Source organism: Amblyomma maculatum, chromosome 8 (assembly GCF_055883805.1).
Source record: "Amblyomma maculatum isolate TAMU_Amacu chromosome 8, ASM5588380v1, whole genome shotgun sequence".
NCBI classification, from domain to species: Eukaryota; Metazoa; Arthropoda; class Arachnida; order Ixodida; family Ixodidae; genus Amblyomma; species Amblyomma maculatum.
This window is the reverse complement of record NC_139351.1, coordinates 5,639,962-5,657,393: the sequence shown is the minus strand read 5'-3', so window position 1 is coordinate 5,657,393 and position 17,432 is coordinate 5,639,962. Positions and strand designations below refer to the sequence as shown.

General features: G+C 43.8%; 1 protein-coding gene across 2 annotated transcripts in view; it reads left to right on the top strand.

Annotated features, from left to right (window-relative positions):
• LOC146180474 (uncharacterized) overlaps nt 1-15,101 on the top strand; it is a 118,029-nt gene extending 102,928 nt beyond the window's left edge. The window contains exons 3-6 of one of the 2 annotated variants that reach the window (XM_084576067.1): nt 2,995-3,189; nt 6,377-6,459; nt 8,654-8,778; nt 11,021-15,101. In XM_084576067.1, the coding sequence (XP_084432193.1) occupies nt 2,995-3,189; nt 6,377-6,459; nt 8,654-8,776 (401 nt within the window). In that variant the 3' untranslated portion in view covers nt 8,777-8,778; nt 11,021-15,101. The remainder of the gene's footprint in view (nt 1-2,994; nt 3,190-6,376; nt 6,460-8,653; nt 8,779-11,020) is intronic. The other variant, XM_084576068.1, reaches the window with a different exon arrangement.
• Nucleotides 15,102-17,432: the final 2,331 nt, after the last annotated feature.

Below are 17,432 nucleotides of genomic sequence, written 5' to 3'. Positions count from 1 at the left end.
CCACGTGGTGTGATATGTGTGGTGGACTGCAGTGGCTTAAATTTGTATTATGGCAAAAGCCTTTAATGGCTCATGCTGTTGTGGACAAAATGTGTCCCGCTTTTGCGGTGGCTCTGATTGGCTGAGGCTGGATGACGTTATAGAGGTCTCGACCAATCACAGAGTACCACCACAGTATGCGCGAATGCGTGCCTTATATGGCCATATGTCCATCAATGACCAATTACTAATCAATGACTAATTAATGTATTATTCATTTAATTACAAATTGATTGCTAATTAGGCAGTGCATCAATTGACTAATTAATGTTATTTAATTGATCCTCTACCTATTACCTAATTAATTAATGACTAATTAGTGCCAGTTGCATAGCAGAATGCAGCACTCAGGCTTTCGCCTTTCACTACTTTAGTCACTAAAGTCCCTGTAATATTTTGTAGTGTTTAGCTGCAGAAGAGTTAAGCTGTATTTCTGTGGACTGCGTTGAATTAATGGTTGATTTTGGTAGTTAAGAGTGTATTACTTAAAAGCCTTCGATAGAATGCTTCATAATAAGCTGATCACTAAATTGCAAATGATTGGTGTGCCTAGTAAAATTATACATTGAATATCTTATCTCACAAAGCGCAAACAGTTCGTTAGTGTTGATGGTGTTAACTCTTGTTTATTACATACCTTTTCTGGCATTCCCCAGGATGGTGCAATGAATGGGTGATGGCCATTAGCTTTGATAAAACTCTTGTACTTAGCATTGCAAATAAAATTAATAAATTTGAATTTCATTATAACATACAGAAACCTAGTCATTCAGGTGACTATAAATACTTAGGCATAACGATTACTTCCAGACTAAAATGGACAAAGCACATTGAAAGTATATGCTCCACAGCATGTAAAAAGGAGGGGTTTTTAAAGCATTGCATGAGTGAGTGCCCAAGCCCATTAAAACTTCAGGCATACAAAGCATATATCTGACCCACACTTGAATATGTCTATGTGGAATGGGACCCTTATACATCAAATGACACCCAAAAGCTTGAGAATACTCAACGCTCAGCAGCCCATATTATTTTTAATCGCTATAGACGCCGTGACTCACCTTCATCTATGATTCTTCTTGCCGGCCTTGATCCACTGGATGAAAAGAGAAAGCCCGTCTAGCCTTTCTTTAATCTTTATATTTTTCCAGACATGGCATTAAACCTGAAACCTGCCTATAAAAAGATTCCTCCAGACCCTCTCGCCATAAGCGCTGTCTTGCCTTATCACCTATATTTGCCCGAATTATAATATGTACAAATTCTAGTTCTTATACGAGCAATCGCAGACTGGAACACCCTACCAATTGACTCGTCATTTTTATCGCCTCCCAATTCAAGTGTGATATGTTCTACTGTGCGTTGTTTGCTTTGTGTCATCAGTTCATTGCTGTGTAAAATTCTTTATTGTTTTATTGTTTTTGAGCTACATAATATCTGTTGTATATGACCTCTCCTGCTTCGGCATGGTGTGCCTGCAGTATTTCTAAAATAAATAAATAAAATTGCATTTTAATAATGTAGATTGAGGGTGGATTCTGGTGAATTATTTGCAAATGCATTACACTGAATTTAACTGGATAAGGGTGGAATGAGATGATGGATTTGTCTGGATTATGGTAGGTTACAGGGGACTAGTGGCAAGTCAGTGCTTTCACCTTCACAGCTAGCTTAATTGCCTTCCATAATGTTTGCGTGCCTCGCTATCTCGCTTCTTCACTGTGTAGCTTTGTGTCTTAATCTCTTCATTGTCTGGCCGAAATACTGCAGTTGCTCGAAGTGAAAGTGCTCCCCAAGACGGAGTTCAACCCAAATTTGATGTGCAAGCAGCTAAGGAATAGGGTTTTAGCGTATCCGTACAGCAAATACAGCAACACATTGCCGATGCTGCCGTTTCCAGGCTTGCCTAAGCATATTTGCCTTATGGTAGAGTGCAGTTGCCACATTTGCTGTGCGGCGGTGGTAAAATGCTCTAAACGAATCAAAAAACCAGTGCGAGGATGCTGCCGCAGTGCTATATGGGTGATGCGGAGGATGCTCGTCGTGCTCGCCACCAACAGTCTGATCGACGACATAGCAAGACTTAATTGGAGGTGCAGTGCACTACAAACGACATAATGTGCGCGAGACCTTAAACTTTTGAAACTGCCGCCTCGGACAAAGATCGGACTAGGAAAGCGGTGCTAGAGTGTACGGAGCACCAACTTTAAGCAGCCATCGGCTCACGCACATTGTTCATTGCCTATTAGCAATTATTTTAATGTTGCCGTATCGCGTATATTTTAAGCTTCATTAGACCCCGTTCATCATTACAGCTTGGTTTAAGGGTGGCAATTAGCACCCGCGAGGCACTCTGGTCAAGTGCATTTCAAATCGATGTTGGATGACCGCGATGTTTTGCTTCAGCACTGATTATTTTTGTGCACTGCAATTTTTATTCCTCCGGCTAACATTTTCAAGCATTGTTGTTACTTCAGGTAATGCAGTTGAGGACAGCTCACGTCTTGATTCGGCACAATGAGCAAGCACATCGAAGGAAGAGCATCAAAATCGCTACACATCCATTTTGCTGTGCGCCCTGCCTTTCAAGGAAGAGGTACAGCCACTCCGCTCCCACTTTGTGATATTCTCGCCATTGAGGGCGTGCACTGCTCACTTACAAATCACCGCCTGTTTGAGCTTGGGATTCCTATTCAGTAATGGCCCTGTGAAAACGGTTTTGGTTTGGCAGCATAACAAGGTCATCAACTGAGCAATTAAAAGAGCAGTACACCTTCTTCTTGTGCATCGCTGAAAAGCTTTTTTTTTTTCCTTCATGCCACTACCACATGCAATGCTTGAAGATCAATTTCTTCAAAGGGAAATAGTTTTCTTTCCTTTTCGCTTTTTTCACAGATTTGTGGTTGTGTGCACTTTGTGGGAGCATGAGTGTACATCGTCGTGTCCACCTTGCAGGTCGCAGCTTCCTGACCATCCGTCACAACGCGTCCGTGTTCCACACCGAGGAGTGGAAACCTCGGGGCTGTACGATGTACCTGCCGCTGACGCACGACATTATGATCAACATGCGCTGCATTGACCAGCTCAGCTTTGAAAGTGACCAGTTCTTCCTGGCTGATGGGAAGGGCAACTACATTGGTGCCAAAAGTGGTATGTATAGCACTCAAATGTATGTACAACATGCAAAACAGTGCCTTAACCTGCAGTCTGAAGTGTGCTTCAGGTGACTGGGTCTTGAACTCTGCACTCTTTGCCAAAGCACCAGTAAACAAGAGCAGCATTTATTTTACCAACAAAGTAAAATCGGGACACTCATGACAAATCGAAGCTGGCTTGCAGCAACAAGTTACAGCATTGAGCCGAAAAAGTGCTTACTTTCTAAGTGGAGCTGTTAGAAGCTAGAAAAGGTCAAAAATGAAATAAAGGTATTGCCACCACTAACCATTTTTGCTTGGAAATGATGCCAGGAAAAATTTTTAAGAATGCATGTCTGCCCCGAGGCTAGGAGCATTCACTTCCAAAGGGTCATTTCAGACTACGGCAGAAACTTGAATCATGTGGTGCACAGTAATATATTCTTTTATAAATCCTATATGGCAGCATTAATTACACCTGAATGAACGTCAACACAGCCTCAAAGTCCCTTACCATCACTTGGATTCAAAGATTTTTCTGCCACTGGAATTAAACCTCTGATGTTGCAAGGAACTGATCAAAATGCTTAGCTCATAATGACCATAAAGGCAACCGATTTAATTAACTGCAGAATGGGGATAAAAACAGTGCAAAAACAAGAATGTGGCTATGTATTTACATCAATGTAACTATATATATCTTGTGAACAATTGTAATGGTCACTCGCGCGCAGGCATTTGTGGACAGTGCTTGGACACTTGCGCACGAGCGACGCGAACTCGTTCTTTTTGTATTTTGTAAATAATGCACAAAGCTCCACTGTCCTTTTTTCCTACCGCTCCCCTCTGTATTTCCCCTCGCTAGTCTCTTCCTATCCCCTTTTGTTTCCCGCCGGCTGCCGCTCAGGTGGTTCAGATTTTAGATAGCAGTTGCCACGGCCAGCAACACTTTTCCTTCTTTTTGATTAATAATAAACCACTACCACCACCTACCAACACAGCACAGGCACTAGTTTTATTGTGAAAGCAATACTACGACAGCCAAAGCGAGACCTCGGGTGGCTGCACCTACACCGTAAAGAGGCGTAGCTACGTTCTCCTTGTTAAAAAAATCAGCCTGCCATAACATTTGAATTCACGTTACCCCTATAGGGAACCCAACCTCAAGTTTGGCTGCGCGACTGCAGCGCGCGCTCTTCCGCAGGCGGCAAAATTTTGAAGTATTGGTCGCGGGCGGCGCTGATGCGGCGCTTAATCGAACATGTTTTGGCGGCTTCGTGTGCTGCTCGCGTCGCTCGCGTTACCTCTCTTTGCGAGTGCTCGCGCCGGCCCGCCACCGTGGCTTTGCAGGCATGCAAACAAGTGTCACAGCTGAGTTTAAAACATGGCTGGAGTGGTTCCGCGACACTTGAAATGTGGGGAAGTGTATTGTTGTGGAAGTGTATTGTTTGAACCTGGCCAAGGAGGCCACATTTCGATGGAGGGGAAATGCAAAGGTGTCCATGTGCTGTGAAATGTCAGTGAATGTCAGTGAAGGTGGTCAAAATTATTATTTTCATTATTATTTACACACACTGCTCTCTCAGTCTTGAAACACTGCAGGACTGGTTACATTAAAAATAAAAATCACAATATAGACACTTATTTAACAAACTGCTTATGTGATAGTTGTCGTAACGAAACATCAATTCCATTCAACTGTGTGCAGAAAAAAAGAAAATTTCTGGCAACCAAGGAAAAGTCTGAATGGTGTAATGTTGATAGCCCTCCATAGCGGTATCTCTGCCTCTTCTTTCAACCCACCTCCCCTCCCTATGGTGTAGTCCAAGTGTCCTCCAAGAAGCGTGACAGATACTGCACCTTTCCGTTCCTATATTTAACTTGAACCATGCATGTATTTTCCTCTCAGGTGGCACCAGTAGGCTTTCAACATATTGGAAAACCAGTTGCGTTTATGAGGACGAACGAATAACATAATGAAGCCAAAGAACGTTTACTTGACAATTCAGTTTAACCACGTTACCACCCTGCCACTGTGCCCTCCTCGTACCTCTCTAACAGTGTGCGCATTAACTAGCATGATAATTATGCACAGCCATTATAATGGGATTCATGTGCATCCCCACATGGTTGAGTAAACATATCAGTGCTTTCCACTCTTTATGTATGCTGTGCTTGTTTAGTGTACTTGAGTGGAAGAAAGGCTCTAAAATACTATTTGTAAGCACAAATACATTCATAAAGCAAGCTGCATTTAGCCTTTGTGTTAAGATGCACTTCTGGCAATGCAACCTCCTGATAAACAAAAGTCTTTGTTTCCTTGATGTTTCAATCAATGAGGGTCCACAGTATATCTCGAAGGAGTCCTCATTGTTAATTAGACAGCATAAAAATTGTAATTCAAGACATCTTAGCTGCAATTTTGTGACAATAATGACAAACGTAATAGTTTAATTAGCACTGTTTGCATCAAGATGTACCTTTTCTGGCATTGTTTGCCAACCTAAAGGATTTGGAAACTGACAGCCTCGTGCTGGATATGAAAATTAGGTGCTCCAAACTGCTCCTGAATCAGCCTTTAATGCACCAAAGTGGAAACTTTTGTGCTTCAAATTGAAATTAGCCAGTAACATAACTGCATTCTTTCAAACAGCTCATGTGACCAACTGGCCCCTCAGTCTGGCTTGTTAGGAAAATATGAGGAGAGCAGTAGCACCTAATCTGTTCTTGCATTTTCTTATCCAGTCTCCAGGCTGTTTGTTCCTTGAAAGACAAATCTGGCTAACTCCATATCAAAGCAGCAATTAATGGAAATGTTTGTGCACCATCATAATCAGCCTATATGTGCATTGGAGGACATGGTTTATACCGCTTCATCTCTCCAGTTAACCTTGTCTTGTGACAACAATATCCCCACTGCAAACTCTCATTCACTTATCTGACTCTCTGCCACCCCCAGATATACTTGTTTTCTCCTTGAATCTATGTAGTCAGTTGTAACTGCACATGCCCATTCCTTCTTCTTGATCAGGAACAGGATGTCATAATTTATATGTTCCTTGACCCACTGTACTCTCTTCATGTCCTTTGCCGCTGCCCCTGTCAATTTCATTTCAAACCCATCATGCAGGTTTCCGTATGTAACCAATGTGCACAGTAGCTTGTCTTCTGGTGGTGACAGTATGCTTCCATCTCTCTCGCAGGCCATGCTATCCACCTGTGGAGGTACGACCCTGCCACCAAGCGGCTGTTCATCTCCCAGTCGGTGCTATTCCTTCGTGAGCAGGTGAGCTCTCATGACTTCTGCAGCACCACTGCTTGACCAGAAAGCACACAATCTGCAGTGCAGAACATTTTGGGAATATCTGTATACAGGGAAAGGTGTGTTAAATCTTTTCCCCCTGTGGACTTCCTATGGGTCCGGGGACAAACAAAGAGGCAGTGGAGGACACTGGTGCAGGAACTGATGGAGACGGCCCAAGACTGGAGCACACAGGGGACACTCATTAAAAGCATCATCATCATCATCAGCCTGAATATACCCACTGCAGGGCGAAGGCCTCTCCCATATTTCTCCAATTAACCCGGTTCTGTGCTAGCTGTATCCACATGACCCCAGCGAACTTCTTAACCTCATCCGCCCACCTAATTTTCTGCCGCCCCCTGCTACGCTTTCCTTCCCTTGGAATCCAATTTGTTACCCTAAGCGACCATCGGTTATCCTTTCTTCGCACTACATGTCCTGACCATGCCCATTTCTTCTTCTTGATTTCCACTAGAATGTCACTAACTTTAGTTATTTCTCTGACCCACTCTGCACGCTTCCTATCTCTTAACGTTACCCCTACCATTTTTCGCCCCATAGCCCTCTGCATTGTCCTCAACTCAAGTAGAACCCTCTTGGTTAGCCTCCATGTTTCAGCCCCATAGATGAGTACAGGTAAGATACAACTGTTGTACACTTTAATCTTGAGCGATACCGGTAAGCTGCTAGTCATAATCTGGGAGTGCTTGCCAAATGCGCTCCATCCCAGACTTATTCTCCTTGTTATTTTCCTTTCATGGTCCAGATCTGCGGTTACTGCATATTGATTTTCAATCCTACCTTTCTACTTTTCCTGTTTAGGTCGCCAATCATTCTTTGCAGTTCATCTCCCGAGTTACTTAGCGAGGCAATGTCATCAGCAAATCGCAGATTACTGATGTATTCTCCATCTACCCTTATCCCTAACTGTTCCCATTTCAAGTTTTTGAATACTTCCTCTAAGCAAGCTGTAAATAGCACTGAGGAGATCATGTCTACTTGCCAAACACCTTTCTTTGTGGGAATCTTGTTACTTTCTTTATGCAGAATTATGGTCGCTGTGCAGCCAGTATATACCTATATATTCCAGGACTTTCACGTACGGCTCGTCTACCCCCTGATTTCGCAATGTCTGTATCACCGTCGAGGTTTCTACTGAGTCAAATGCTTTTTCGTAATCAATGAATGCTATGTATAAGGGCTAGTTATGTATTATTGTGGTATGTATTAAAAGCAGCATCCACCATAGCCTTTTTGCTGGATACGTTGCTGGAGTGTTGCTGCCAAGTTGTTTGCTAATGTGTCGCAACATGGCTATTTTTGGTTGGGACTACGTTAAAGCAACGAATAATAACCAAGCCAACATTGAGCAACATCCTAATTGAGTTGCGCTCAATCAATAATTATGTTTCTTCCAAGAACATCTAGGCAGCAATGTTGCTTAGTAACATTGCAGCAATATTTATAAAACTTCACAATGTGCTTCATGCTATACTGTAAATATGTGACCCAACATAAATGCAACAATGTTCAACAGTCACATCAATTTATGCAATTATAAGTTGAGGACAACGCAAAGGACTATGGAACTAAAAATGGTAGAGGTAACGTTAAGACAAGAAGCATGCAGAGTGGGTCAGAGCAATAACTCAAGTTACTGACATTCTAGTGGAAATCAAGAAGAAAAAATGGGCAGAACATGTAGTGCGAAGAGAGGATAACCGATGGACGCTTAGATCAACAAACTGGATTCCAAGGGAAGGAAAGCGTAGCAGGGGGCGGCAGAAAATTAGGTGGGCGGATGAGGTTAAGAAGTTCGCAGAGGTCAAGTGGATGCAGCTCGCACAGAACCGGGTTAATTGGAGAAATATGGGAGAGGCCTTCGCCCTGCAGTGGGTATAGTCAGGCTGATGATGCAGTTGGGCAAGCTGAAGGAAGAAGCATTGATGATCTATTGAATAAAAGATGACAAGGTGAGGCTGGCCGTGAGGCTGCCAAGCTCAGCTTCCTTATTGCTGGCAAGACAAGAGAGCCCGCTGACTAGATGCTGTGATGTTCAAGTGCAACTGTAATGGGTTTGATGATGTAGTCGCCTTTGGATGGCATAAATGTGAAGAGATGTGCAGACAAATAAAAAATGAACGAATTTCAGCTCTTGACGCTGCACTGTATGCAGGTTGCTATGTGCCCTGCAGCTGAAGGCCATGTGAGAGCCAATGCTGCACTGACAGTGCCTGCAAGTGTGGCCCGATTTGCAGGGCAGATCACGAAGAGCAGCAGCCATTATCTCTCAGTATGAAGGTATTTAATGGCTAAATCCTGCTAGCACTCGCCAATGGGGCAGTATTGGCATATTGGAGCAGAAGGTTTGGAATGAGGACAGTGCATGGAGCTTAAGGAAATCAGACCTATCAAGAAAATTGTAGGTGTGACATCAGGAGACAGAAAGAAAACAGAGTGGCTTAGTTAATGAAATCCTAGATGAAATCAAGAAATGAACATGGGCACAATCCAAAGGCAAGATAACTGACCAATAAAGCATGTTGCCAGGCTAGTAGGTTTAACATCTTTTAAAGACCCTGGCACCAAAAAGTAACGCACACAAAAGAGATAGACGAGGGGACCACATATGCGTCCTGTTCGTTGTCTCCTTGTCACTCTCTTTTGTGTGTGTTAATTTTTTGTGCCAGGGTCTTTTCCCAATTTCCCAAAAAGAAGAAGAATCGGAGATTACTGAATGTCTTAAATGAACTGAAAAAAACTAGACGAAATTTTAGTTGGCGCTTCCTACTCTCAATTGATATGCTTTAGACATTAGAATACATGGACCTCCTTACATGGTATTTGCCTGGCTTAATAATTTATAATTCAATTTATATCTTGGTGCTGTTCCGGTTTTTTCTATTATCTGAATGCTATGATGTGTAGTTGATGTTTAGGTCACATGAGGCACAAAAAAAATTAGAATATAATGGCTGATAATTGATTTTAATTGATTACAGTGAATTATAAGATGTAAGCTAGGCTGCTTCAAAGGCTGGAAAGACAATAATTGCTGTATCTGAAGTTATATTGCCATTTACATCATTTCTCAATGTGGCCTTAATATATTTTTTTTATTTATTTGTACATACTGCAGCCCTATTGGGCTATGGCAGGGGTAGGTAAAAAAAAAGACAACAACAAGGAACAGGACAAAAGGCAAGTCACAGAGAGAATACGAACAAAACGCAGTTAAACTTGATGTCAAAATTATTGGGTTGGTGATACTGAAAAAGCATCGAGAAATTGAAATATAAAATTTAGCTGTTGTAGGCAACTACCACTGCATAATGCACATGCAGGACTGTCTAATGAGTCATTCCATGCAAAACACACCCGAGTGCTCAACCCGCTCAGATTTACTCTGAATGTTCGTGGCATTTTACTGAACTGTCAAATGCAACGTCCCTAACATCTCTCAGAAAAGCCCTTCTCGTTAAGTGACCATCTTTTGAAAAGAGTACCCTGGGCGTCCCTTAATTTTCAGCCCCTGAGTCACTTCAACATCCCAGTAGCATTCGAAGTGCTGCTGCTTCTTTGGCCAAAGGCTGGCAGTAGTGGAAGCTATGCTCCTTGTTAGAAGGAGAGCGCCTGTTTTCAGGGAGATGCTCTAATCCAATGCCTGAAGCTTTGTAGAAGTTACAGATGAACCAACTCCGCTTTCTAATGTAAAAATGGGTTAGACTTGTACAGCATCTTCACTGGGATAGCCAGTCTGGCTTTCTCCAGGATGATGATGGTAATAATGGTAGCTGCTGTCATTTTTCCTTGGTAGCTGGCACTCCACTTAGTGATGGGAGTACAGCACGTACATGGCAAGCTGAAGAAAAATGTATTTGTCCCTTTGAAACACACATGATGGCCCTCATCTCAGCACATGCCACAGACCTCAAGATGCACTCTACTGAGGGGAACTCAACAGCATTCATGTCTGCACAGACATGAATCTCTACTGAAAACAAGCTAGTTGAGCTCTTAAGTAGAGCTCTTGCAAGCTAGAAAACGATCAAAAATGAAATGGGTATCATCAGTGGCCATTTGTGGAAACAAACAGTGGTGATGTCAAGATAGATTCCCATTTGGACCTCTGTGGCAATTCATTCACTTGTAAATAATGATGTTGAGGTCTTTTTTTTGCCTTAGCATTGCGATTTCGAATTCAGTGGCTTGAAAAAAAATACTTCGCTATTGTATCCAGTTTTCTCTACGATAAAGAAAAATTTATACTAAGAACAACAAGCTCACAGGATGGTTGCCAACATGAGATTCAGCAGCAGCTGTGGATGCATTTTCATTTCACAGTGCATTCAGGTAAAAGAATTTGGGAGCGAGATGTGTGCATATACAGTTATAGGGCGCTCTTTTTGGTTCTGCACTGTTGCCACATCGTAGCAATGTGAAAAAATGAATGCTTAACAGTTGTCACTACATTGGACAGAATTTTGCTTGTTGTAGTGTATGAACACCCACTACAACTGCTGCTGCTGTGTTCCCACCGCAGGACCACAGGGAAGTTCTGGAGCAGCTGGAGTACCTTTGACCCAAATGCGCCGCACACGCCCATGGTTGTGGATACTACCGCCAGACATGTCTTCACTCGGTGCAGTGCCCCGCGAGAGACAGATGTGCTCAAGCGAGAGAAGGTGCTTTTTATGTGGCTCGCATTAGTCGGCGTATGGACTCAGTTGTGAATACAGTGTGCGCCGGTGCTACAAGGTGATGTCCAATGGACTTGTGTCTCACAAATTAGAAGAGGAGAGAGACTGCTGAAAGGTCGCCAGAAGACAGTGTGGGTGTTCACAGAACTGGCCGTGATATTGATCTAGTCATTTTCACTGCTTTTCTGCACACACCACAGTAATTCACTCAGTTACAGCGTGGTGAGTGACCATGTTGTTACAGGACTAATAGTGAAAAACACAACAGCAATGCATTAACAGCTGATGCTTTTGGGACAACCCAGTAAAGAGGGCAGCACAGACAGTCATTACTGCATGAGCACCCTGCCCACTGCTGGTGACCAACATTCACTCCAGCCACTGAAGGCCAATACGAGCCTCCTTTCACTTTATTTTACCAGCCAAGTGTGCCCAAAGCTTTTGCAGTTCCGATAACAATGCAGCATGATATAACTATTCTGTAGTCAGTGATTTAGTGGGTATCAGGAAGCAGTGCCTGGCACTATGTTTCAGATTCTTGGAAATAGCAGAGCCAGCCCTTCAATCGTTCCTGATGACACCCGGCGTTCTCATAAGAATTGGCACTGGAAAGTTTGTGCAACACATTAGAAAGCTTATGTTTAGAAATGCGTTTACTTGTGCAGAGAGTATAGTCAAATGTGTACTGTTTTCCCCACTTTTACAAACTCTCAGGTAGGTAGGGGCTTTCGCGGCAGTCCATTTCAGCAGGCAGTGAAGCACGTTTAAGCACTTATTGGCCCTCATTACCGTGAAACCAGCACATATAAGCATACATTTCAGCAAAAAATGGGGGCTCTTTATAAAAGCTATTATAGTTATCTCCGTACTGGACACTTGATAGCACACAATCAGTCAAAAGTTGAAAAGACAGCAAAAGAGTGTTTGATCATGTGTTGACACTAAATTGCCTATCTTAAGTGTTTATTAAAAACTGACGCCCTGACTTTGCAGGCCTTGGGAGGCTATGGTATCAGTGTCAGGTTCCATACAACCTCATGGTGCTGGCCTTGTGCATGTCATTCGGTTTTTGCACTGTGATCCACGGTGAGTGCATTTTTTTGGTGTCACAATACAGTCGAACCCGGATATATCGAATTTTGGTTATATCGAACTCACAGAATATCCCCTTGAAAATCCCATGTAAAAGTATAGGAAAGCTGCGTCATATATCGAGCTCAATTTTACTGATCATTCGATATATCGAACTCCGCACCACGTATTAGACGGTGCGCCTTCCCCAAAGACAATCGCATTACCTCGGCCGTTTGCCGCATAACATTTTCAAGCCACGCGCGGAAGGAATGAGAGGGCACAGTTCAGCGACGGCTGATCTAGGGCAGTGCCGCGCCCTTCCACCAAAGGCACGCGCATCTGCGGTGATCGCTGCCGCGCTAGCACGTGACGTTTGCAAGTCATGTGTGTGAAGGAACGAGAGGGAGCCAATGCAGCTGTGGTGTTTGGGAGAGGGGAAAAACACGATAGAGCGAAGCGCAATGGTGTGCCCACTCTTCTGCTGAGCTTCATCTCTCCCTTTCCTCTCTCTTTCCCGGTCTTCGTTAGCAGCAGCAAACACTACGCATGTGCGGACAAGCCAGCTCAGCTCGTGGCAGACGCTTCTCCAGTGTGTGTTGTGAACGCTCTGCGCGCGGCGGTTGACGTGTGATTTGCGTCTTGTGTCGTCGTGCTGAACGCGCATAAGCCACGGTGGCCGCGGACACTGTGGCAGATTTTTTTTCTTTTTTTGCGAGAGTCGTTTTTTTCTTGCCGTTGTGCTGAACATATGCTATGGCGCTATGGAAGTTAAGAAGCAGCAATTTTTTTTTTCTTTTGCAAGAGTTGTTCTTGTTGGGCTCAACATGTGGCGCAGCGTAAGCTATATCGGCTGCAGACGTCAAGAAGCGACAGATGGTTTTTATTTTTTGCGAGAGTCGTTCATTCTTGCATCTATGAATCAACAAACACACTCAGTCGGCTGTGATCATGACACCGGCTTTTAGCTTTGTTCGCTTCAAATGGCATGTGCGGCTATCACGCTTGCAGTCAAAAGACAAACACGTCGTGACGTTATCACTGCGCAGCATCTTGGTGCGGTGCCAATAAATGAGCTGTGGATGCGACGGTCGAAATGTAGGGACATGCCACTGAACGTTATTTCTTTTTCTTCCCAATTCTCGGGGGCAAAGATGGGGAGTGGGTTCATTATGCGAGTGGGTGGACTACGCGACAAATACAGTATCATTTTTCACGATCGCAAGTAGCGTCTCAAGTCGATTTCTGTATATCGAATTATCGTTATATCGAACTATTTTGTGATCCCCTTCGAGTTCGACTGTATTAACTGGCGGTGCAACAGAACGCAGATCTCTGCTAACTAAAATAATAATGTATCCGGATGTGGGCTCTTTGCTAAACTAGGATGTCACGCATTCAACCAACACCTATCATCAATCCATTTTCTCTTAGATTCAAGAAGCGCTACAGTTTCTTTATGCAAAACGTTTGGTAGGTCGGCTGAAACTATGATTATGTGGCTGGCCCGTCCATCTGTAACTGATCTAGCTGCAAATAGGGCGGCACACTGTACAGGGCACGGATTCCAAACTTATTGCTCGCCCTGAGGCTAGGCATCTGTCTGCTTCCAGATGATGATTCTGATTTATGCAGCCTTGATTATGTGGCAGGAGAATGCTCGTTCTGCTGCTGGACAAACATCAGCATAGCCAGAACCTGCCATCAAATGGGACATGCCCAGTGCCCCTTTTGCGGCGGTTGTATGGTTTGCTTCTGGACCAACCACAATGTCCAAGGGAGTTTCAAGTTCTCATTGGGATGTGCCGCCAGAGGTCCGGCTCTGCGGTGATGATTTGTCTCAACACGTAGACAGACATGAGGTTATCTGGGAACTAGCCTTGGTGAGACGGTGGTTGTCAACCTTTGCTTCATCCTGCAGAATCCCTCCATGGCCCTATACCACAAAAAGAAAACAAGCGTCTTTTCATAGCATCTTTACTCTGCAAGTGATGCAATGGCTGATCAAGCATGTGAACACAAGATGATTAAATAGAATCCATGAATACTCCATTCACAGGCTGTTGTGTTTTGTTGGTGGAGTTTTCAAGACTCTTACTAGCTTGCATGGCTGTGCTTTAATGATCTCCGAAATGCCCACAGCATCTCTTTGGGCACAATGGAAAAGGACAGTTAGGGAATAAGGGAATCTGTGGAATTGGCAGTTGTGAAGAAATCTTAGCATACTATAAAAAGAAAGTGCTGAGAGCCATAAATTCTGTTGTGAAGTTCTAACAGAATGAAATGGCTCAGGCTATGGCTAAACACCACATTGGAAAGCACCGAATTCATTTTTACCACCTGTAATTCTCAACTGCACGCTGATATCACATGGTACATGTGCAAACTTCGTATTGCAGCTCTGTGTCGAGCCCATGATCATGGGATTACCATTCAAATGGAAAGCCTCTCAGTTGCGGTCACAAGTAATACTTTCTCACCTCACTTTCGGCCATTTTTTAGCACCTTTTCTAACAGCATGTTCGATAACGCACCCGTGCTTTTCGATATTTGTGTACCTATATAGAGCGTGTCTCATGTTGTCTGCTCTCGTTTCACTGGTTGTGGACAACGCCCTCGAACTTAATGACAGGTTCACAGCTGTGAACGAGCCTCACCCTAGTCACTCCGCATTGTAAGTAGTTGTAAAAATAAAGCAAAGATTCTGTTGACACTGTTTAAACTTGGGCTTGAGGTTTTTATGTCTGCCCTTGTGTCTCTGCGCTGTCCTACTGAGCCAGCAATTGTCATGTGTGATCTTTAATGACATAATAAAGGCAAATGTCTTGTACTTAATAAAATAAAGTGCAATGATTTATTGAACTGCTACACTTCGTTACTGAATAACTGACAAATTTGAGTGAAAAGATGCTCTTTCATTCAAATTAAATATGGTGCAAAGAAATGAGGGTAAAGACAGGGGTTTAGAACTGCTTTTTTCTGTTCCTTTTATTGTTTTGCTGTACTGTCATGAATGCCAACCAACCAGCTGTCTATGCACTGTCGTAGAAGGAACAGTGTGCAACTCTTGTAACACTAATTTTATGGCACAGATGTGCACGGGCATATGGAATTGAATGGTTGGAACCAAGCCCTGTCTCTCAATGTGTGCTCACTTGCAATGCTGGCAGCTAGTGGGTGGTGTGGCATCCAATGGAGGCTTCTATAACAAGCAGCTTCACTATGCAAGCATTGCAGCTGCGTGGCTGGTCTTTTAAAAAGCATTACGTAGACACTGAGAATCCCTTAGCAAATACAGTGATGTCCACTCCTACCAAGCACAGTGCCCAAGCCTGCAGTTCATTTTACCCTGCCTGCTCCTGAATATCTCGTGGCAGGAAGGCCAGTACATTTATTCCGGGCAAGCCATGCTCAAGAGGCAAATTTGCAACCCTGGCTCTCGTTGCACAAAGATGGCAATGCCTTTTCATAAGAATGCACTGATGTTCAGCAGCACAGCCTTTGAGCCGGCAACTAGACCACTTGCTTTCTCATGGTGAAAACGTGTTTGTGGGACCCACAGCCCTGTTAGCATGCTTGACACTATTCAGAACAAGCTTGTGGCCAAAGCATGCCTTGGTTTACACTATTTTTCTGCAGCTGCATACATCTGAAGGAAAATTGAAAGCCTGAATGCCAACACCACAATGAATGCATTGCATATCTGATGCACACCTTTGCTACAAAAAATGCTTTTGTGAGAAGGCTACACTTTGCATCTACCCACAATCTCAAATCATGGGCTGAAAACACAAGATTTGCACCGTACTAAATGTGGTGATTCCTTTTTTTTTTTTTTTTTCAAAAAACTTTCAAATGCATAAAGACAAATAGGGAGAGGTCCTCTTGTGCTCTTGAGTAGCAAAACCAGCACAAGTGCCATTTCTTGATCCAAAGTCTGTAAACTGTGGCGCACACTTAAAGGGGCACTGTGACGTTCGGCAGATCACTAATTCCAGTCGGCCTCTAGGTTCTTTACACTTTCCCGATGCCCAATTGTAACGGCAAAATCGGTGTGCCTTATATTTTAATCCGCTTCAATAATCAGTGTTTTGGTACTGATGTGAGCAACACAAGACCGTGAAATTCATTTACGGATATGACGTTTCCTTCTCGCTTGGGCACTGCTTCACTGATTGGTTGAGGACGCACTTTAGATTTTACAATCGAATGTTCTTCAAATTACTATGCAGAAAACAAAAAGGTGTTTTAATTCTGCATGTGTTCTTCAAGTGCTTGTAAAGATAGGGACTGTAAACTAGGGTAGATACGGTGTTGTCAACAAGCCCTCAAATCCCAAGGCAGCTGACAACGTTTGGATCTTGGAGGCCAGCAAAATCGCTGGACAGTCCAAAATCACGTGGCTGATCGTTTCTGCTGACGCTCCACAGATGGCACAAGTTGTGTCGAGATCGCTCGTGAAGCGCGCTCGCCGCACCCTGCAGCACTCCGCAACGAGCTTCTGCCAGCAGGTCACTGACCAGGGAGTTGTCATATAGTCATTCCTGACCGATGACCTCCTTGCTGGTCCTGTACAGGTAAGGATAGACTATGCCTAAGCTCCTATACGCCGTTCCTCTGTCTCCACCTTTCGCACTCATTCTCTAACTTTCACACAAGTAGCGCTCGAGTGATTCGCGGCAGCGGTGACGTAGATTTGCTGACCATCGGGTCCACCTCGTCAATACTCCCGCAAGGATAGTGTGGAGCAGCGTCTGGTGGGCTAGGCTAGCTTTGGGCAGACAGAGAAGCCAGCCCTCATAGCACAGCTTCGCAGCCTCGTTACCATGGCAACGACGCTGCCAAAAAGTGCGGCTACAGGTCGAGTTGGTCAGGCAACCATGGTGGATAGCTTCCAATACATCAGCAAAAAGCTGCGTTTCTCATAGGTTCCGCCAAAGTCGAGCGCTGGGCGAGCGAAATGGGAAAGGGGCTACCTCTCGCACTGGCTCAGACACGCTGCTCTTTTTTTTCTTGTATTTAAAATCTGAGAAACCGAATAACTCATTTTTGTGCGCCAATTTTTGTAATTCTTTTTGAACTGACGTCGGCATGGTGCAATTGATTGATTGAACGTCCTTTATTGAATAGGAAGGCTCATGGCCATGGATGGGGGTAAAGGGGAGTAAGCAGAATCTTCATTGT